General features: G+C 43.2%; 1 protein-coding gene across 1 annotated transcript; it reads right to left on the reverse strand.

Moving 5' to 3' along the window:
* Positions 1 to 9,643: 9,643 nt before the first annotated feature.
* LOC310855232 (high choriolytic enzyme 1-like) lies at positions 9,644 to 23,953 on the reverse strand (the record flags this gene model as incomplete). The annotated part of the gene is made up of 6 exons (XM_083760154.1): positions 9,644 to 9,785; positions 13,787 to 13,868; positions 13,996 to 14,174; positions 15,473 to 15,593; positions 17,339 to 17,497; positions 23,881 to 23,953. 6 exons carry the CDS (start codon positions 23,951 to 23,953, stop codon positions 9,644 to 9,646), a joined length of 756 nt encoding a protein of 251 aa, XP_083616280.1.
* Positions 23,954 to 24,265: the final 312 nt, after the last annotated feature.

The raw sequence follows: 24,265 nt of genomic DNA on the forward strand, positions 1-24,265 counted from the left end.
CCAGTATGTCATCAATCCCTGCTGCTTTTCCAGGTATCAACTTTCCCATTGCAGTTTCAAGTTCTTCTAGGTCGAAGGGTTTGGTTTGAGGGCTGGCTGATTGTGGTTGGTCTGATACCACTGTGCGATGGTATTCTATGTGGGTCGGTGGCGGTGTTGGTTACGACTGTTGGCCACCAGTTGTGACCAAGACCGCCACCGACCCACAGGAGAATACCATCGCACAGTGGTATCAGACCAACCTCAATCAGCCAGCCCTCAAACCAAACCCTTCAACCTAGAAGAACTCGAAACTGCAATGGGAAAGTTGAAACCCGGAAAAGCAGCAGGGATTGATGACATACTGGCAGAAATGATACAGCACCTGGGACCTAACGCAAAGACCTGGCTCGTGGGGATACTGAATACATGCATGGCACAGAAAACCATCCCTTCTGTCTGGAGAAAGGCCAAAGTGGTTGCAATCCCCAAACCTGGCAAAGACCCATCATCCCCAAAGAGCTACCGACCCATTTCCCTCCTCTGCATCACCTACAAGAGAGGCTGCTACTCCAACACCTCATACCACTCATAGACACCAAGCTGACTAAAGACCAAGCCGGTTTCCGTCCCGGCCGCTCCTGTGCCTGACAGAGCTCAACCTCACCCAACACATTGAGGATGGGTTTGAGGGAAAACAAATAACTGGAGCAGCATTCAGAGATCTCTCTGCTGCCTATGACACTGTCCAACACCGCACAATGGTCAGGAAAAGCCTCCACAACAACAGGCGCTTCTATGTCCAGTTAAATGACCAGAGGAGTAAATGGAAAGCCCAAAAGAACGGCCTACCACAAGGTAGCCTGCTCGCCCCCTCCTTTTCAATATCTACACAAACGTCCAGCCACTACCCAAAGTAGTAGTACTGGAATGAAATGATAGAGAACACCTCACACACACACACATAGTTTCCTTTCGTGGCTGTTTACATTCGAGGGTCGCCGGTCCTCTCGAACGGAACAGTTTAACGTCATGCCCAGGACGAAAAGATAGAGAACACCAACATGACAAATAACAGCAGGAAGGCATGAGCCACAATCCACCGTCTTGGCAAAGACCACACCACCCATAATTCACAACGGTCACTGCAAACTCTGTTGCATCACAACTGGTGTAGGTATTGGATGGAGCCCGCACACCACAGGTATAAGAAAAACGTTGTGTATTGAAATACTGACAACGTTTCGATCTATTTGATCTTCATCAGGTCATGTGTACACAAAACATACACTTTTATACTAAGGGAGTGCCCCCATCAACCAATCAAAACACCACATTTTGGTGCCCCTCCCATCACTGCAGGTGTGACACGTCAACCCTGAGTGAGTAGGTTGGGACCCAGACATATTGATGTAAATATAGTCTGTTCAGAAATGTTAGTGCCTCTCATAGAGCTTGTAGGTGATGCAGAGGAAGGAAATGCGTCGGTAGCTCTTCAGGGATAATGGGTCTTTGCCAGGTTTAGGGATTGCAACCACTTTGGCCTTTTTCCAGAAAGAAGGGATGGTTTTCTGTGCCATGCATGTGTTCAGCATCCCCACAAGCCAGGTCTTTGCGTTAGGTCCCAGGTGCTGTAACATTTCTTCCAGTATGTCATCAATCCCTGCTGCTTTTCCGGGTATCAACTTTCCCATTGCAGTTTCAAGTTCTTCTAGGTCGAAGGGTTTGGTTTGAGGGCTGGCTGATTGAGGTTGGTCTGATACCACTGTGCGATGGTATTCTATGTGGGTCGGTGGCGGTGTTGGTTACGACTGTTGGCCACCAGTTGTGACCAAGACCGCCACCGACCCACAGGAGAATACCATCGCACAGTGGTATCAGACCAACCTCAATCAGCCAGCCCTCAAACCAAACCCTTCAACCTAGAAGAACTCGAAACTGCAATGGAAAAGTTGAAACCCGGAAAAGCAGCAGGGATTGATGACATACTGGCAGAAATGATACAGCACCTGGGACCTAACGCAAAGACCTGGCTCGTGGGGATACTGAATACATGCATGGCACAGAAAACCATCCCTTCTGTCTGGAGAAAGGCCAAAGTGGTTGCAATCCCCAAACCTGGCAAAGACCCATCATCCCCAAAGAGCTATCGACCCATTTCCCTCCTCTGCATCACCTACAAGAGAGGCTGCTACTCCAACGCCTCATACCACTCATAGACACCAAGCTGACTAAAGACCAATCTGGTTTCCGTCCAGGCCGCTCCTGTGCTGGACATAGCTCAACCTCACCCAACACATTGAGGATGGGTTTGAGGGAAAACAAATAACTGGAGCAGCATTCAGAGATCTCTCTGCTGCCTACGACACTGTCCAAAACTGCACAATGGTCAGGAAAAGCCTCCTCAACAACAGGCGCTTCTATGTCCAGTTAAATGACCAGAGGAGTAAATGGAAAGCCCAAAAGAACGGCCTCCCACAAGGTAGCGTGCTCGCCCCCTCCTTTTCAATATCTACACAAACGTCCAGCCACTACCCAACGTAGTAGTACTGGAATGAAATGATAGAGAACACCTCACACACACATAGTTTCCTTTCGTGGCTGTTTACATTCGAGGGTCGCCGGTCCTCTCGAACGGAACAGTTTAACGTCATGCCCAGGACGAAAAGATAGAGAACACCAACATGACAAATAACAGCAGGAAGGCATGGGCCACAATCCACCGTCTTGGCAAAGACCACACCACCCATAATTCACAACAGTCACAGCAAACTCTGTTGCATCACAACTGGTGTAGGTATTGGATGGAGCCCGCACACCACAGGTATAAGAAAAACGTTGTGTATTGAAATACTGGCAACGTTTCGATCTATTTGATCTTCATCAGGTCATGTGTACACAAAACATGCACTTTTATACTAAGGGAGTGCCCCCATCAACCAATCAAAACACCACATTTTGGTGCCCCTCCCATCACTGCAGGTGTGACATGTCAACCCTGAGTGAGTAGGTGGGGACCCAGACATATTGATGTAAATATAGTCTGTTCAGAAATGTTAGTGCCTCTCATAGGTGATGCAGAGGAAGGAAATTCAAATATAGCAAAAATAGCTGATTAATAAGCCCCAAATGTGTTGCACTGCGACGCGTTTTGAGCTTGTAGATCGTCTATTATTGCTACAACAGTAATATGCAATGTGGCCCTCTGGAGTGAGAGTGGAAATATAGTCTCTATCGTCAAAGTTGCCCACCCCCATTCTAAATACTACAGCATGCAGAGGAGAAGTCATAACAGAACCATCTAAACACTACAACATGCAGAGGAGAAGTCATAACAGAACCATCTAAAGTTCTAAACACTACAGCATGCAGAGGAGAAGTCATAACAGAACCATCTAAACACTACAGCATGCAGAGGAGAAGTCATAACAGAACCATCTAAACACTACAGCATGCAGAGGAGAAGTCATAACAGAACCATCTAAACACTACAGCATGCAGAGGAGAAGTCATAACAGAACCATCTAAACACTACAGCATGCAGAGGAGAAGTCATAACAGAACCATCTAAACACTACAGCATGCAGAGGAGAAGTCATAACAGAACCATCTAAACACTACAGCATGCAGAGGAGAAGTCATAACAGAACCATCTAAACACTACAACATGCAGAGGAGAAGTCATAACAGAACCATCTAAATACTACAACATGCAGAGGAGAAGTCATAACAGAACCATCTAAACACTACAACATGCAGAGTAGAAGTCATAACAGAACCATCTAAACACTACAGCATGCAGAGGAGAAGTCATAACAGAACCATCTAAACACTACAGCATGCAGAGGAGAAGTCATAACACAACCATCTAAATACTACAACATGCAGAGGAGAAGTCATAACAGAACCATCTAAATACTACAACATGCAGAGGAGAAGTCATAACAGAACCATCTAAACACTACTCTGTTATGACACAAACAAGGGACTAAATTATTTTCGCTCCTATGCCACCAAAATGTGGAACGCCCTACCAACAGTCATTAAGACATGTGAATCCCTTGACTCCTTCAAAACCGCTCTCAAAGGGCACCTATACGGACGGCTGCAATTCAAAACTGGCCTCTGTAAGATCTGAATCCCCCCCACCCCACCCCCCCCTTTCCCCTCACTGTATATGTATCTTTTCCCTTTTTGCTTCCTATATGATGAATTCCTGTTCTGTTCTTTAGCTACATAGAAATGTCTATTTGTATGTCTCTAAATGTTTTGATGAATTGAACAATGTGGACCCTGTTGTAAACAAGTGTAATGCTTAATTGGGTCGTCCACTCACAGTTAACAGTCTTTGTATTGAGTTTGTGCTTGAAATGTACTGTAAATTCTGCAAACTGTTAATAAATATTTCAATCAATCAATCAAAGTTCACCTCTAGTCGATTATTTATTCAGCATTTGAGCCACGGACCACCATTTGAGGCCATTTAGCCTCTCAGACCCATTTGAGCCACTGACCACCATTGTGAGCATAGAGTATATTATGAATAGAGAAGGCACCCAGAGGAAACCCTGAGGCGAAATGGACATAGTGGCCGAATGAAGGTATTGCAGCCTGGCCCCAAACACATGAACGCGCTGGTCCGTTGACTATATCATTGTGCACGTTCACGACGTAGCTAGCTAGCGTGCTGCCGTCGTGAACGTTCATGTGTTTGGGGCCAATCCATCACAGAATGCTCTGTTCCTACTGTGTTGTGTTTATACATGTTTCTACTACCTTTTACAACCGTGTTCCAGTGGCCGAATGGTTACAGTCGATGGTATGTATGCCGAACATGGAGGCCCGGGTTCTACTCCCGGTCGAGGACCGAGTTTCTTTTCTTCTTAACAAACAAATTTGTTTTTCTATCGAGTCGAGGTCCTTTATTCATTCAGTATCTGAGCCACACGGACCGCCATTTGAGGCTCAAATACTGAATGAATAATGGAACCTCGACGAGACGCTAAAAAGAATTGTGTTTGTTTGGTAAAAAAAAAGAAGCAAACTCTCAGTCCTCGATGGGGACTCGAACCCGGGCCCTGTTGTTCACTCACCGCCGAGAGTAACCATTCGGCTACTGGAACACGGTTTTACAGAGTAGTACGAACATAATATATAAACATCACAACAAGTAACATCATATAAAGATAAGAGATGTTTGAACAACAACAGCGTTAAGTATTAAATAACATTTAACGTACCTTGCTGCGGACACGACGGCGGCGGACATGGTGACGTGGCACGATCAAACAAACACTGACCAAATCCCCCTCCACGCGTCTCTTCCGTATTTGAGGGCGGCGTCTCTTCCTTCCGGGTGTGACGTAAGGCCACGCCCGCGAGTTTTTTGCCGCGATTTTCTTGTAGTCATTTTGTAGTCCTTCCTCCGTTACATCCGGGGTCCCGTCCGCCTCTATAGCTACATATTATGATTCTGAACGAATGAATCTTTTCTTTTTACAATAACGTTATTTTTCAGAAAGGAAGCCATTGAGGGTTAAAATGGGTGTTAATGCTTCCAACTCGAGTAGAATTATTAATTATTGATGCAACTGTAAAGTGGCCACGTCACCACGACAAAGAAAATGTATGACGTGGAAGCTTTCCTTGAGTAAGACGACCCGGAAGCGGGTTACGTCACGTCTAAAATAGTCAATACAGACACTGGTCCCCATTCTAGCAGCGTCCTCAGTGGTGTACTGGACTAGGCATAGTACCTTTTTATCTGGACTCTATAATTCCGTTAGTTCAAACCCCACTGATGCTTTTTCCAACAACCACGGATTATTTAGCCTGGCTTCCAGCCCAAAGATCCCGAAGAAAGCTACAGTCTGATAATCAGTTATCAGGCTATGGATGGATTACTTGTTTTTGTGAGGTTACGGTTAGGGGGCTAGTTTGACATGAATTGGTCCACGGACCCCCCATACCATTGAATGGAATTTCTATCTCTGGGACCCCCAATTCATATTGTAAATTTAACTCTGAGGGTGTAGCCTACAAATGGAACATTCTGGCGGATTCTTTAGCTCAACGGCCCTATAGTGCTGATGAACCACTTCGAGGTAATGACATTTCTCAACGCGCTGTGGCGCTGTTGAGATTTTCACTGCCAATAACTTACTTTTGTGTTTTCCCTCTGCTGTTCTTCTTCTTCATCACCTTGTAGTTCCTTTATCACAGCGAACAATCAACCCATAATATGCCAATGAGTTGACTAGCTGACTATCTCGCGTTTTTGGACGACATTACCTGGATTATATTTATGCCGCCAGTGTTTACTTTTTACTCCACATACATTGAATGAAGACCCGAGCAGCAGCAGCAGCACTGACAGGTAAAACATCCTTTCTTCACCACAGAAACGCCACTACTAAAGACTCAAACATAAACATAGCTCGGATTCCATAGTGTGTATAAATTGGCAGATTTTCTTTTATTTCTTTTGCACGTTATATAGATCACTTTCTGACATTCCAAGGGAAACGTTTAATGCTTCGCTGTCTTGGTGATTTGGTGAATATAGTGGATTTGTTTTTAGATCATTCAGGGATTTGTTAATACTGTACTGGGCTGACTGTTACTGTACATGGGGATGAACGCTGCATAGCAGCAACCAACAGACGACTAATAATGACTCATAGGACTATGTAGCCCTAGAACGGCTCTTGTTGTTACATACAGTAAGTATAATTAAATGATCACAGGCATTCTAGGTCTAAGGACTATGTATCAGTGATCAGTGTTTACTATAGATAGACCCTACCAATGTTTTATTTCATATGATTTTGAAATGTATTTGACAGAGTTTAAATGTCTGATTTGTTGAAAATAGCTGATCAACCATTGCTCCCAGATCGGCTAGTATCAGATAGCCGATGTATAATAGGGTTTATAGTAGATATAGCACGTCTGGATGGCCCAGCGGTCTAAGGCACTGCGTTCAGGTCGCAGTCTCCCCTGGAGGCGTGGGTTCGAATCCCACTTCAGACAAGACCACTTTTGTATTGTATATATGACGATATAGCTGATGTTGATGCTATAGGCCTATTAAAAAAACACAACACAAAATCTGGGGGTCCCCGGACCCCAGTCTGAGAATCACTGTGCTATTATTGTTATTATAGGTCAGTCAGTAAACACTGAAGTTGGTGCTTTCATGAAAGTAAGGATAGCACTCATCCATTGATTCACAATACCAGAATGCACCTTTAATCATAATACATGAAGCAGACAGCCCTGTGATTAAACCTTTAGCATTACACTGCAACCACACAGTAGTTTTAGTCGACTAAATGTCATACGATTTTAGTCGACTAAATCTACAGTTGATTTAGTCGACTAAAATGTGTTTTGACAGGCCTTGATGTCGTTGTAATGACATATTTTACACTTTGGTTGCATGCTGAAAATAGCAGATCTACAATCTCACAACGCGTCGCAGCACGACGCGTTGTGAGATTGTAGATCTGCTATATAACTGGATCTCTTGTCCACTAGTCCCTTCCTAACATTTTAGTCTAGTTTTTATTTGTTGACGAAATTGTCAGTATATTTAGTCTTAGTTTTAGTCATCATAGATTCGTTTTTATTTTGTTTTTATTTTGTTTTATTCAGTGAAAAAAGGTAGTCGACAAACATTTTTCGTCCTAATTTTAGTCGACGAAAACAACACTGATTTGAGCCACAGCCCACAGACCACCATTTGATGCTATTTGGCCCCTAAGATCCAAAAAATCTAACACATAATGTTGTTGTCGTTGGACAAGATTTAAGGTCATTACACACTGGCGAATTGGCGACGCGATATATTCGTGCGAATAATTCGCATTTAAAAAAAAACAATTGAAGTCCATGCAAGCTTCCACATCAGTGGCGAATGTGCGAATGTGCGAAAATGCGACCGTTTTCGCTTTTATTTGTTCGCTCTGGTGTCGTATTTTGCAGAGATTCGCAGGCGAACTGCAACATGCAATATTTCGCATTTTCAGATCGCTTATTCGCATCGCGTCGCTAATTCGCCAGTGTGTAATGACCTTCAGTCCACAATTCCATTCTGTATTGATGTTGGTACTATTCCATTCTGTATTGAAGTTGGTACTATTAGTGGAGCAAACGTTGGATTGTGTAGACTTCTTGTAAATTAAGCAATGCCAGATGTGTAACAATAATTTAACTCTAAAATTAAACCAAATGGACCCCATACGGGTCCATTTGGTTTCATTCAGCCTATTATAGAATATATATTCTTATTAATTGCGAAATATTTACATTTTCAATCAGACCAGTTTTATTTTCTGGTTCATTCTTTATTATTATAACACATACAGGTAATTAAAGATCATAAGTAAATATAATGTCACTAATTAAAAGTTACACTTATATTTACATCGAATCTAATTTCAAAGCTAAAATGTCCAGACTTTACATTGTGTTCTATTATCTCGTCTCTGTTGGGTCCACTCAACAGAGATGTCCAACATTATTACATTTCAGGATGCAAATTCTATAACGGCAAAAGTAGTAGATCTACAAACTCAAAACGAACCACTTCACACCACGAGCTTTGCAGCAACGAGTATTCATCGTATATCAGTTTCCAGGGGCAGGTTTTCACACATAACAGTTTACTGCTTCATAAAGATGAAATTGTTTCATTGAATAATAAGGCAGAGAAACATGTTTTATGCTTTTCAAGTGAATCAGGTTTATTGTTGATGAAAAACTCAAGTGGTGTTTGGAGTTCCTCCATCAGTCTGCTCTGCTCTGATTGCTGGATGAAGTTCACATGTTCTCTTCTGTTTCTAAACGAAAAAGAAAGAAAGTAGTGACGTGAAGTTTGTCCAGTCCAGTGTACATCACAGTTGTACATTCATCACAACCTAGTATATGACATTATATTTTGTAATCTTTAAGGAACAATCTGTAGGCTAAGTTGTATGTCTCTGTCCCAGTGGAGAACCACAATCGATCCTATTGACTGATCTGCATTAGATCAATAGGATTGTCAGTGTACTAATTGTAGAGCGATCTAGTAGAGTAGAGACAAATATTATTCATCATCAGTGTTGGAAAAGTTACTCTAAAACAGTAATATATTAGCCTAACTATTTCTAGTTACTTTAAAAAAAATCCTTATTACTTTGTTCCTCGCCTCCAGTAATTGCATCTTTTGTCCCCAAAAGTCTTACTTTACATTTTCAACATTAGCAGTCGTCGTAGTTACTTTTGGAAAATAATATAATATTATTAGCCTATTACCCAAAATGTGAAAGTAATATGTTACATTACTAGTTAGTGGGGAAAAAAACTAATATTAGTGAAAGTAATAAGTTACTTTAGTTACTTTCCAACACTGTCATATTGATCAATCATATTGATACATTACATCACTATGACTGTCAATGTACTCTCTCTGTAGAGTCTGTAGATTCCCACATTTCTTTGCTCGAGAAAATCTCCCAAAGGACCAAAAATAAATACGGTAAATAGCTGATCTACAATTATTATTATTATTTTATAGTTTTTTGGCTCCCCGATTTCCGATCATCCGATCTGATCGGGACAAACCTAAGCACAATTATTTTGAAAACCGTGTAGGAAACGGCTAGGACATTAAAGCGTATTAGCCAGCGTACTCACAGCACTTGTAAAGCCTGTTCAGCCTGTCAATGTCATTCTGGCTCATCTGTTTGGCCTTCCCCAGCACCACAGCACTGTCGGGAATGGGGATCATGGTGGGTTGCTTGTTCTTGGAGAAGGCAGTCCTGAAACAGGAAGAAATTACATAATGTGACTGCCTGGGATACCTTTCCGACGCATTCACTTTTATTTGTAAATCTGTATACATATATACACATAAAATCTCTTAATTATTACACCGTTGTTCATGTGAAGTAGTTTGTATATGGAAAGGAACTTGTTGGAATAACGTTTTCCTTCCAGGCGCTACGTCCAACCGGAGAAACTCACCTCTGTCAGGTGAAAAGAAGCGGCTTGGACTCCTCATCATGCATGAGGTCAGTGTGAGGAGTGTAGCACCCACCGCCCAGGATTACGTTAGATAATTGACATTGAAAATCATGGGATAAAAGAAAAGAAAAGAAAAAGAAACAAGCTGCAGAAATCCTGTCTGTCCATTCCCAGGCCTGTTCACAGCACGGGCCAGTGAAAGCCAGCCGCCACTTCGAGGAGTGCTGTGGCCGGCCACTGTGGCTTAGAGCACGGAATCTGTGACTTGCCCTATAGAGCATGGGAAGCGATAGCGGTCCTTCAACCAATCGAACCAATCATCAAAAACTCACCATAACGGTCTCGCCAAACGCCCACATTCCCACATGTAGATATATAGGATGGTATCCCAGTCAAAATGGACACAACCTCACACACAGGCACCAACAAGTCTCATTTCAACACATCCTGGGCCTGGGGGTTGCTCTGGAGTCTGGAGCAGACAGCTGAAGACTCAAAGGCCCCTTTTCCACCAAAATAACTTTGGTTCTAGAACTGGTTCCCACAAGATTCTTAGAACCTTGGTGCTGTCACGGAACCGGCTGACATTTTTTGGTTGATGAGATGAGATGAGATTCAATTTATTGTCAATGTACAGTACAAGTACAGCACAGCGAAAAGTATTTTCGCATCTCACCAATGGTGCAAACATGTCAGTAAGGAGGATACATTATTTACAGTAGTACAGTATTAACAGTAGCATGAGCTGAGCAGTAGTCATTTAAATAAATAAATAATTACCGGTATATGAGAGGAAGAAGAAAAACAGATCTGTCCATATTGCACGTAGCCCTTATTGCACATGGCCCAATGCACAGAGTGCTAAACTAAGGTCCAGAGACCATGTTCCACAAGTCCAGTGCCCATATCACACGAGTCCACATAGTGTTTATAGACTAGGATGTGTCCAGAGTCTGGGATACGACAGGGATGGTGGATGACACTGGAGGAGGGAAAGGAGTGGATGAGGAGTTTAGGTAGATGACAGTGGAGGGGAAGAAGTTGTTCCTAAGTCTGCTGGACTTGGAACCAAGGCTCCTAAAACGTCTCCCAGAGGGGAGGAGGGCAAACAGACTGTGGTTGGGGTGAGAGGGGTCCTTTATGATTTTATGAGCCTTCCTCAGGCACCGACTGTCATAGATGGCCTTAATGACAGGGAGAGATGTTCCGGTGATGCGTTGGGCAGTTTTCACCACCCTTTGCAGTGCCTTCCGGTCAGAAACTGTACAGTTTCCGTACCAGACCGTGGTGCAGTATGTGAGGATGCTCTCGATGGCGCAGCGGTAGAAATTCCCCAGGATCTGAGGAGATAGATTTACTTTCCTCAGTCTCCTCAGAAAGAAGAGACGCTGGTGGGCCTTCTTGACCAGAGACGCGGTGTTGAGGGTCCAGGAGAGGTCCTCAGAGATGTGGACCCCCAGGAATTTAAAGCTGGGGACCCGTTCGACCTCCGCTCCGTTGATGTGAATCGGAGCGTGAGTGACAGCCCTAGTCCTCCTGAAGTCCACTATGAGCTCCTTGGTCTTCTTGGTGTTCAACGGCAGGTTGTTGTCGGCACACCACAACGCCAGATGCAGGATCTCCTCCCTGTAGGCCGTCGATGAGACCCACCACCGTTGCGTCATCTGCAAATTTGATGATGGTATTGGTGCCGTACATAGGCGTGCAGTCGTGGGTGAAGAGGGAGTAGAGAAGGGGGCTCAGCACACAGCCTTGTGGGACACCAGTGCTCAGGGTTAGGGTGGAGGAGGTGAGGTTGTCTATCCTAACAGACTGAGGCCTGTCAGTGAGGAAGTCGAGGATCCAGTTGCAGATGGAGGGAGTGATGTCCAGGTCCTTGGTTGCCACAAGGTCACCAAGCTTATTGATGAGTTTGGATGGGATGATGGTGTTGAATGCTGAACTGAAGTCGATGAACAGCATCCGTACGTGAGTGTTGCTCTTGTCCAGGTGAGTGAGGGCACAGTGTAGGGCGGAGGAGATGGCGTCATCAGTGCCCCTGTTCTCTCGATAGGCAAATTGATGACTGTCGAGGGATGGAGAGAGGCCAGCTTTAAGGTGAGCCAGGACCAGCCTCTCGAAACACTTCATGATTGTAGAAGTGAGTGCGACAGGTCGAAAGTCGTTAAAACACTTCGCAGAGGAGTGTTTCGGCACAGGCACGATGCAGGTGGACTTAAAGCACGCAGGGACAGTTGCTTGGGACAGGTTAAAAATGTCCGTGAGCACCTCCGTCAGCTGCTCAGCACAGCTCATAAGCACCCGACCCGGGATGCCGTCAGGCCCAGCTGCCTTACGTGGGTTGGTCCTGCTCAGTGCGGCGTGTACATCCGTGGTGGAGAGAGTGAGGGGTTGTAGGTCAGCAGGTAGGACAACCCTGGTGGGCGTCTCCCGGTTGTCTCTGTCGAAGCGGGCATAGAAGTGGTTGAGGTCGTTGGGGAGAGAAGGGTCGGTTGCAGGGGGGGCGTTGGAGGGTTTGTAGTCCGTTATGGCCTGGATGCCCTGCCACATGCGTCGGGGATCGTTGGTGTTAAAATGATCCTCAACCTTGCGTTTGTGGCTCTGCTTGGCCTGCTTTATGGCCTTGTTCAGGTCAGCCCTGGCTGAGCAGTAGGCCTGCTTGTCACCTGATCTGAAGGCGGTGTCACGTGCCTTCAGCTGCAACCGGACCTCGCTGTTCATCCACGGCTTTTGGTTGGGAAAGGTAATGATCCGTTTGGTGGTGGTGACGCTGTCGATGTTGGAGCTGATGTGAGCCAGAACAGAGGATGTACAGTATAGGAGTGAATGTCTATGTGGGAGTTTATGGTGGCCTGGGTGGCAAACAGTCTGTAGGGTGTAACAGTCGCTGTAGCTCCGAGTCTGCCCCATCAGGCCATATTTTCACAGATCTGGTCAGAGGCTTAATCCGTTTAATAAGTGTCGTGTATTTGGGGAGGAGGAACAAGGAGAGGTGATCAGAACGTCCCAGGTGGGGGAGGGGAACAGCTCTATACGCCTCTTTGATGTTAGTGTAGACATGGTCTAAGATCTTGTCGCCTCGTGTGGGACATTTGACATGCTGGTAGAACTTGGGGAGCACAGTCTTTAGGTTGGAGTGATTAAAATCTCCAGCTACGATATAGGCTGCCTCTGGGTGCAGGGTCTGGTATTTGCTAATAGCAGCATGAAGCTCTTTCATTGCTAATTTAGCATTAACCTCAGGGGGTATGTAGGCTGCGATCACTAGGGTGACAGAGAATTCCCTAGGCTGGTAAAAAGGTCTGCATTTTAACTACCAGGTATTCCAAGTTAGCAGAGCAGTGACTCTCAACGGTGCTGTCAGTGCACCATGCTGTGTTTACATAGATGCATAAGCCGCCTCCCACAGTCTGGTTCCAGTTCCGAACCAACTTTTAAGGATCTGAACCAATTCATGTTCAGTGGAAACACTCTGAGGCTGAGCTGGTTCAATATTAGGCGGGGGAAAAAACCCAGACGGTTCAACCCGGTGGGAAAGGAGCCAAAGTGAATGAAGTGAGTATTTGGATCATAACCATACCAATTAACCACTTCAATTGTGCCTATTCTGGGGCGAACCATTTGCCAGGGGCGAACTTTTCATAAAAGAGATTTGGTGTAGACTAGACAATGAACTAAGTATGTAGTGTTTAAATGATTCAAAAATGTAATGATTCACAAAAGTGTTTTATGCCAGTGAAAATAGCCTATCTGCAAGCTCACAATGCATTGTAATTCAGCAGTGAATGATACTTACTTCACATACTGCATAACAGAGTTGTAGTCATAGGAAGTGTCCAGGTTGTTGGTGTTTTTCTTGCCGAAGTTGGCTTTCTTGTCTGAAAAAAGGAATGATTTCACTGGAGGTGTAGCATAGAAATACAGATGCTCTTCAAGATACTCTTTCAGGTCTTGATGATGTCAGTTGTAAGTTACCACCAATGATGATTTAGTCATATTTCTTACTCTCGATGACGTTCTCCCAGATGATTTGGATGTGGTCGTCTCTGTCGCTGCGGGCCTGTTCATGGTGGTAGCCCAGGGTGTGGAGCAGCTCATGCTGGATGGCTTTCAGGTACAAACAGCCACGACGGCCCAGAGACAACTTCTGACCAGGTCCCCGACGTCCCACGAAGGAGTAGCAACTATAGCAGCACATGCGAAGAAAATGGTAATAATAATAAAAAAAAAAATAATAATAATATCTCCAATTTTATATAGGCCTGCCGCTTTTTCCCAAATATGTTTACCCAGACACATGGGGAGAGGAGAAAACAACACAAAAATGAAAACTGTATTAGGAAAAGCACAAACAAAAGGCTAGCCTATGTCTTTTAAGTCAGGGTGGTTTTGGAGGATAGGAGGATGGGGGCTTCTGTGATAGTGTTTTCTGGAGTGCATTCCACAGGGATGGGGCAGCAACAGAAAAGGCCCTATCGCCCCAGGTTCTGTGCTTGGTCTTGGGGACCACCAGGAGTTTGGGTCGAGAATGATGCCAATGTCATGTGTTTTTGGTAAAGCCACGTGTAATGCCATATTGCCCTTTCCTATACCAGGAAGGGGAAACGAACGCCTATATCTTATCTATCTACAGTAATACCTTATCTTCCTTGGCCGGGGGAGATATTAGACTTTTTCTCTTCAGGCAGAGGCTCTGAGCCACTCTGCTACACACGACCTAGTATGTGCGAACAGGGGAAGGGAATCCACGTCACATGTGAGTGTGGAGGTGCAAACAAAGGTGGCACTTGTGTGAATTTGTCTCCTTTTTGTGGTTTCGGACCTAAAAATGTCTCAAAAAGTCTAATATCTCCCAGAGTCATAGGGATATCCTTTGGCTTAGTGGTTAAGATGTTGGCTTTGCACGTGGGACACCTAGGTAATGGTGGACTTGACCACGCCTGCAAATACCCATATGTGATTATGTGTGTCTCAAAAACACTAAATTTATCCTGGATCCAGGATTATTTTATTCTGGGATTACTGTCATACTTGGAGACCCTGAATGTAAACGAGATGAGAATCCCCAGGTCTATTAAAACATTTTAGTTAACTGAAATAAAATAAAAACAAGGCTTTACAAAGCAAGAAATGATAACATAGTCATATTTGTCAGGTGAAACAAACGCTGTCTCCGTTGTGTATGGGTATGGGTCAGACTCCCATTGGCTTAGGCGGCATGGGGTGGGACTCCCATTGATAACTGGGTCGCTTACATTTCATGACATGAGCTGTTATATGTCAGGTTTCACCTGACAAAAAGATAACTAAGTGAAACTGTTGTGTGTTTACAAAACTAGCTTAAACTAACTAAAATCATACAGAAACGTTATTAGTTTTATTAATCTTCAGACAAATTCTGATCTAGTTGAATGAAACTTACAGATTTCTGACCCCTGGCAAAAACATAATTAAAAGTAACTGAAACAGGAAATAAAGTTACCCTTTCTTGGACTCGATGCTGATCCAGTGCTTGTCACCGGCGCGGTATGGTGTGAAACGGATGCAGGACACAGCTGAGAAGGACTCCAGACCACGTTCGATTATGGCCTTCTCACGAGGGGCTGACAACAAGAACAAGAAGTTCACTTCAATTTTATTAAACAACATGAAACAGCTATAGTAGCCTAGGAGGAACTGGAAAAATAAATCACATACGTAGAATTATCTTGACTGGAGTCTAATTTTACGTCTAGATATTAGTGATTCAGTAAATGTTTAAATGCTTTAGTCACCAATTGATTCCTCCCCACACACATTGTGTTGAATCCTACTGACCAGTGTGGAGCCCCCACCGGAAGGACGTAATCTACTGACCAGTGAGGAGCCCCCACCGGGAGGACGTAATCTACTGACCACTGATGAGGACTTGACAGGTGACAGGTGCCTCCCCAGTCCGTAGGATTACGTGCAGTGACTATTATCCCCCTCCCTGCTTGGCTTCCCTCCCCGGAACACGTAGACGTGACACACTCGACAAAGCCGGATGTACCACAGTGGATCAAAAAATCACACCCAATGTGAAGTGAGCAGTGCCTACCCAGGTGTTGAAGTAAGTGGTGCAGGAATAGCAGTGGAGCCAAACGCAATCTAAGGTGAGTGGAAAAGTGTTCTGTCATAGCTGATACGGTACCCTGATATGGACATCTCTGACGTCATTAGTATATAGCCATATTTGTGCTGAAATTAGGGATAAGGATGTTTATGAAACCGATTCCCTATTTTAATTCCCAAATGGTATAAGGTCAAATGTTTATTTAACAAAAAATATGTTATGCCATATACATGTAATTCATAATGAATAGACTAGAGAATCTTCTCCTTTATTCAACAGTTGAGCCATTTGTGGATAATAAAGTGAGCTGCATGTTTCCATTTTTAATATATCTATTCTGAATTTACCTGTACAAGTGTTTAATTTATTTATTCGTTAATTTACTCGCACTTACGCGCGGGCAACACACACACGGCAAGAGAAACCAGACGCTGTGTGTGGACAGGACTTCCCTACTTGGGGCAGCGGTGGCTGAACGGTTTGCGGAGCGGTCTTGATATCGGAAGGTCACTAGTTCGTATCCCCGGACCGGCACGTTAAAATTACCACCGCTGAAGTGCCCTTGGACAAGGCATTGAACCCCTACCATGAAATGTTCTATGAGCAGGGCCTGGCTGTAAACAAGTTATTGAGCTTAGTCCAGTTACCCTGGGTAAACATAGTACCTTTCCTTTCCTTTACACAGACAGTAAGGTGAGGCGCTAATGTTGCTACTAGTAGCACTTGCTGCTGGGGTTGACTGAGGGTGAGGGGGCAGAAAACAGCACGGTCACGTGGTTCATGTACCCATAGACTCCAATGCATTCCGTAAACTTCTGGTTGTCCCCATTCAATACTTCCGGTTGTCCCCATTCAATAGAAGTCTATGTAGAAGAGCCCCCATTGGACTGGCCCCATTAAGTGAACAGAGTTTGCATAACTCTGTCTTACTCTATGGCTTTGCCCGTGACCCGTCCCGTGACCCGACCCGACCCATCCCCAAAATTTGACCGTCTGTCCCACGTTTGTGCGTCTGTCCCACCGCACAAACAGTGTCCCGCAAATCAAGTCCGAGTCAGAATATGCGTTCCTACTTGGAACTGAATTTTGGTACCCAATACTAGCTTAAATAGACAGTGTGTACACACACAGTCAAATGTTGGAGTGGCTTGCACCGCTCAAAAGAAATAAGTTTGGTACAAAAGGTTACATGTATGTGTGTACATGTCATAAGTAATGCTCCATGTTATAAGGTAATAAACAAGTGGTGCATACAGTAAGAGTCGTTCTTGATGGAGTAAGGGACGTAGACCATTCCGTCAGTCGATCTTTCCCACAGACAACGCCCAGCGGTGCAGGGATCGGCATTCTTCTCTGCCTCTGATTCCACGGCGATGTCTCCTTCAATCAGCTCAGGCTCGTCAAAGTCACGGACTGCCACATCACATGACCAGGGAAAGAATTGTGTTATTGGACAGTGCAAATAATAATTATTGTAATAATAATAATAACAACTTATTATTATGATAATTATTATGTTAATAATAATCTTAAAGCGGCACTACATTTTTTTGTGTGAATACATTTTTATTTTGACCAATCTGTATGGTAGAGTACCTACGTTATTGTTAATACAATATAGCTTATACAATTGGGGTGGTTGCACAGGAAACCAAATCTGGGGTAGAAGAAGAATGTTACATACAAATAATAAAAATCACACCCGTGTGAACTGAGTGGTGCAACTCCCCTCTCTCCCCCCTTGTGTTGTGTTGTGTTGTGTTGAACTGAGTTGTGATGTGTTGAACTGAGTTGTGATGTGTTGCACTGTGTTGTGTTGTGTTGAACTGAGTTGTGTTGTGTTGAACTGAGTTGTGTTGTGTTGAACTGTGTTGTGTCATGTGTTGCATACTCAGATCCATGTTAACTCTCTCCAGCAGAGTGTCGTCATCGTCCTCATTGACAGCAACATCTGCACAACATTACAATACTTACTTACTATTATTATTGATAAAATTACTGTTACACAAAAATCAATCAAATAGGCAAGTTAAGGTATCGGAAACCAATTATAATAACTGGGGAGCCAAACATGAAGAACAAGCCTTAGTATGCAAATTTGTGTTTTCTGAGGTGTCATTTATATTGATTTGGAAGCCCAAACTATTATGGACAATATTGAACAATTCAGAAAAGAATACATTGTTAATAACTAGGCTACACTTTGTTGGTAGCGTTTAGATGACAATAATATTAAGTATTTATATTATATTTTTTATTGGTGTCTATGTCCTCTGAAACAATGTGGTTAACTTACTTAACTTGATCCTTAAGCTTTTGTAATCTATGGTATGTGCTTCATTTAGCACTTTTAAACTGGAGATGATGGCCAATGTTGATAATAAATATTAATAATATTGTATCAATATTGCGAGCCCAATATTGTATCGTAGCGTGAAATTATCGTGACAGTATTGAGACATATAAATGCCTTACCTTCCTGTAGACAGCCACAGTGGTGGGTGGAAAAGAAGAGAAATACTTTTAATTAAATGTTGCAATTAAAAGTGTGATTTAATAAGAGTACTTAATCATTTGTGTTTTCTTTTACTTTTTTCTTTTGCTATTCCTAATCAAGACTCCAGCCACAAATTCTTCTGACATAATGTGATTACAGTATGTTGAAATCATTTGGGTGTGTTCATACTGAACCTCTTCTGCCCAGACAGACGTGACCAGCAACAGGGCCAACACAGCCCAGGAGAACCTCGACACAAACATGACTGGAACAGACCTGCAGAGTGCAGACAGACAGACAAGTACAATACCAATACAATGCGAATCTTGAATCTCTACAGTCAGTATGAATAAATGCTCCTAATATACGCACAACAGGAAAAAGCTCTCATAGTGAAGAGAGCAGAGAACTTACCTTGGTGCTTCCAGAAGGAACAGGTGTCTGGGTGGAACTTTTAAATACTGTATCTTACAGTAGATAAAGGCCTGCAGTGCAGATAAGAAAGATGAGAGGAAACTGTGAATTATGCTGAAGCTGCACTATTCCGTCCATACTAGACTGGATGTATCCTTGACGCGTGTGAAATGTCACATATGTGCAGACAAGCACCTGTGGTTGCCTTCAGAAGTTCAGACGAGTCCTCCATCTTTTCTGTAGCCTATAATGTCAGTGGTGGACTGGGCTCAGCGGGCCAACCAATGATACATGGTTATACATAACAATTGATGGCACATTGTGAGATGTCGTTGATGTCCATTTTTTTAATTAAATCACTGCTATTGAACACGTACATTCAATCATTCCTGATTTTTATATAGAAGTGTATAATTGTAAGTCTCTAAATGTTCTGATGAATTGAAAATGGTGGGCCTTATTGTAAACAAGTGTAATTCTTCATCATAGTGTCCACAGTTTTTGTATTGAGTTGTACTTTTGTTTGAATTAAATGTACTCATTCTGCATACTGTTTATAAATCAAGACATTGAAACTGGGACTCAACTGATGCAAATTACAGCAATGTTGTTATTCAATTGAGCCATTTACACGTATATTTATTGCATTTCTGTTATATTAAATATGATAAGTGGCTTACATTTATTTAAATTGCCTTTGTACATGTTTTTTTGTAATACACAAAACAAAAGGAAGACAAAGTTCACATTGGTGCTGCATTATTTCATAGGCCAGTGGGCCTACATGACTGATAATATGGTTAAAGTAGCAATATACAACATTTTCATGAAAACGGACACTAAAAATGATAACATAAAAATGAAATAAAAGAAATAAAATAATATGTTGTGATTTTTTTCAAAAATGTCCACAAAGATCGTAAAATAGTATTCTAATCATTATTTCGATGTATCGCGGCCCGACAATGTTTTCATTCTTTTATAATGGGTTGATATGGGCTCCATTACTTTGAATAGGGTTGCATCGTCCAATGGGAACGCAGTTTCAGAGTTGCCAGGTAGCCTCACCCAGTATATAATACGCAGACCAGACGCAGTTGAGTTGAGTAGACATGGAGACTCAAGGAGACAGTACGGCTTCACAACCAAGCAAAACCCCAATTAAACCCCGGCATAAGTCCACTATTGAATCTGATAGACGAAGATCGAAGACAAGAGTGAACATTGGAGCCGCTTTTCCCCGTTGGAACGATGTCAAGGAGTCCCAGGGATTGAATAGCCACGCAGATGTTGCTATGTTCCTCCTTGATAGGTAAGCTAATGCTAAGTAGTCTATATGTCAGAATCAGATCGACTATGTGTACATAATCACGGCTTGTTTTTTAATCGGAATGCTTGGCACAATAAATACATTACACACATTACTTTAGTAAAAAGCATGAAGGCTGAGTTAGACCAAGAAAGCTTAGAGAAGGAAAAGACACCAACGTCATGGTGTCACGTGACTGGACGCCGGGGCTGCGCCATGACACCCCACCACGCCCCCATGTGCCAGAACTCGCATCGGAAGTTCGATGAATACATTGCAGTGGATGGGAGCCCGCTGGACATCTTGTAAACAAACATTATTCATGAACGATAGCGACCTTTGTCATATAATCGGTCCAGGAATATAATAGAAGACATATCACAGATTGTTTTCCGACTGGGTGTTTTTCGACTTGCTAACTGTTTAATTTTATTCAGGAATTTAAAGAGCACAGCTCTGGTACCTCTGGGCTGCATGGGCTTAACCTGAAACCGCCAGCTGGTGGCAGTATTGGGTTCATAATCCTGCCTTCAAACCCCATAGGCCTATATTGTTTTTAATGAATCAACATTACAAACTAAATAACGCTTAAAAAAATGTTGAGAATAAAGGATTTTGCAATATTACACGTCAGTGGTGTTTGATGAAATACTTTTTTTCATATTAACAGTAGCCTTAGGACCAACCCGCCTAGTATAATACAACAGTAGTTTTAAGTAGTACACAGTGACGAATCTGCTGCCGAAACTGCTGGGAATGTATTGGAGTGAATGGAGCAAAGTATAGACAAGCATATAAATAAACACTTTCTGAATGATTGAGACCATTGTAAAATAAACGCTTCTGTAACATAACATCACACATTACTTTCTACTGTCTTGAAGTCACCACCAAGTACCCAGTGGTCTAGGTTTACTGGCGCCCACCTCCCCCTATTTTCACACCGTGTAAAGTACCGTGCCGAATTCAAATAGCCACTACTTTGCATAACAACAGCTTTAACTGTTTATATACCTGAGCTGACTGTGGACTGCTATGGCTCCAGTAGGCTACTGCTGCTGTGTGGTGTTCTCCTCCATCAAATAACAGTTACAGATATATTCGTCCAAAGCAAACCTTTTAGTTTCGCTAGTGTCCAGTAAGGATGTTTGTCTGACCATTTTACTCTCTACTTTTGTGTTTTAGGCTTAGGCTATACAGCTGTTCTGTGTGCATGCTGCGATGCGTGCGTGCGTGCGTGCGCGTCACGTTCCGTGGTACCAGTACAATTTAATTTAGCCAGTCATTCATTCATATTTAACTTGAAACTGAATAAGGCAATGTCTGGAGTTGATAGAGCAAGCATTAACTTCTTTAAGGTATGCCTATGCCTACTATATTTTGAGGGACACTTAAATCGTTTAATTACCTCTACATTTCACATGCAAATATTATACTTTCACTACAATTATTAGTTATTACTAGACTACTATTACGTTGTATTGTACTACTTAAAACTACTGTTGTATTATAGGCCTACTAGGCGGGTTGGTCCTAAGGCTACTGTTAATTTGCGCATTTGTTCTGAAACTTAACCACTTGTAGAGCATATTACATTGTGATAGGCTACTGCTAGGCAACCTTTTACTTTAGTGAAAACACCACTGACTTGTAATATTGCAAAATCCTTTATTCTCAACATTTTTAAAGCGTTATTTAGTTAAGGCTTTTGAAGGCAGGATCTGAACCCAATACTGCCACCAGCTGGCGGAGTCAGGTTAAGCCCATTCAGCCCAGAGCCGTACTGTGCTCTTTAAATTCCTGAATAAAATTAAACAGTTAGCAAGACGAAAAACACCCAGTCGGAAAACAATCTGTGATATGTCTTCTATTATATTCCTGGACCGATTATATGACAAAGGTCGCTATCGTTAATAAATAATGTTTGTTTACAAGATGTCCAGCGGTCTCCCATCCACTCCCATGTATTCATCAAACTTCCAGTGTGAGTTTTGGCACATGGGGGCGTGGTGGGGTGTCATGGCGCAGCCCCGGCGTCCAGTCACGTGACACCATGACGTTGGTGTCTTTTCCTTCTCTAAGCTTTCTTGAGTTAGACTAACTGTTAGCCTGTGGTTACTCTAGCTAATCATTAGCTACTGTAGCTGCTTTGTGTTGAGCACCCGAAAGACGTCTATGTAGGAACTGACAGCTCAATGGCATAATAATGCAACGTGCCTTATTTGATGATCATTATCATTCATCATTGTATCATTGTTCACGGTTTGTGGCCTATTTATACACAACCACCATTTATTTGCATGTAAGATTTCTCTCTCCCAAATATGATGCTAAAGCTAATGGACAATTTATCCCTTTCCAGGGATAAAGGTAAAAGGTGCACACCGGGCGCGAATCGGATGCTAATTTGGATCTTTAGCTGCGTTTCTCCATCGGTTTTCCGGCCGGTGTGCAACCACCTTAAGTGTTGCACACTGGACGCGTTTTTCGGAAAACCGATGGAGAAACGCAGCTAAAAAATCACGCCCGGACGGTGTGTGGGGACCTTAAGACCTTGGGATGTCCCACTCCCGATCATATCTTTTTTGCTCCCGATGATCCGATCCCATTCCGATCATTTCATTTTGAGTATCTGCCGATTTTTCCCGATCCGATATTTATATTTTTATCTATGTTATATCACAATAGTACAATATCCAAAATCACAGAGACAATATTGATACTAGGGTCTAGAGATGTCCCGATCACATTTTATTGCTCCCGGTCCGATGCCGATCATTTGAAAATAACAGCCCTAGTTTCCAATCACGTGATCGGATCCGGACAACCCTAGTTAGACCCAAAGCTTTCCTCCCAGGTCTGGTCTGTTAAGTCTTCTCCTGCAGGAGCATATGGTCCAATGTTACCTTGACTGGTGAAACGGTTGATAATTTGCCAAACGTCTGGGTGAATCAAGAGAGAATGAGTGGGATGAAAAGCAACTGGAGCATCAAACTGAAACCATTCTCCCCAGCGGTGCTCCGTGGCTGAGCGTTTTTCACACACACACACACACACACACACACACACACACACACACACACACACACACACACACACACACACACACACACACACACACACACACACACACACACACACACACAAACAAGCTTGCACACATAGCTTGTGTCCACACATAGCTTAAGTTGTGCCCATGCATGTGTGCGGGTAAATGTGCACGCATGCACATGCACGCACACAATCACCAACAAACGCTTTGAGATGAGGTGAGTTTAAACAACCAGATGTCAAAATGAAATGAGGAAAACAGATTACCCAGAACAGGACAGTAGATGGCACTGTCAGCTGCTTTTGTGACAGTGTTACAGTTGTTCAATGATCCCCATAGCACACCAGTACGGGCCATTTGGAACCCATGCAAGGACAGTTTGAGACCCACTGGTGTAGCAGTGTTTCAATGGTAACACCTGTGAAGGAAATAGGGTAGAGAAGGGGCCCAAGTCCTTTCAAAGTGGCGTGTATTCTGTCGAGCCCAATATGTTGCAAATGTGTTGAACAACATGGACATGGTACTTTGACCAGTTTGGGTCCAGGAGCTCCAGGGCTCCATGCCCTGGAGCTGGGTCCAGGAGCTCCAGGGCTCCATGCCCTATGCGTGCCAGGCCCTTAACCGGGCCCCAGTTGGCCATCCCATTAGCCTACTTTAGTTGACACTGATGAACTCAATAACTTTGTGTTTGAAGCAATAACACACAATCAGCATGTTCACAATTCAGTTCAGTTCAGTTCAGTTTTATTTTGGTCAAAAAGCAAAAGACATTACATTACATGTATTATTATTATTTATTTATTTTTGAGACGAAAAGGGTTTAGGCTGAAGCCAATGGCTTATTGTGCCTATCCGGGGTGGGGGGACATAAAACAGACAGAGAAAAAAACAGAAGAGAGAGAAAACAAA

This window comes from Protomyctophum parallelum (genome assembly GCF_964188405.1).
Source record: "Protomyctophum parallelum genome assembly, chromosome: 1".
NCBI classification, from domain to species: Eukaryota; Metazoa; Chordata; class Actinopteri; order Myctophiformes; family Myctophidae; genus Protomyctophum; species Protomyctophum parallelum.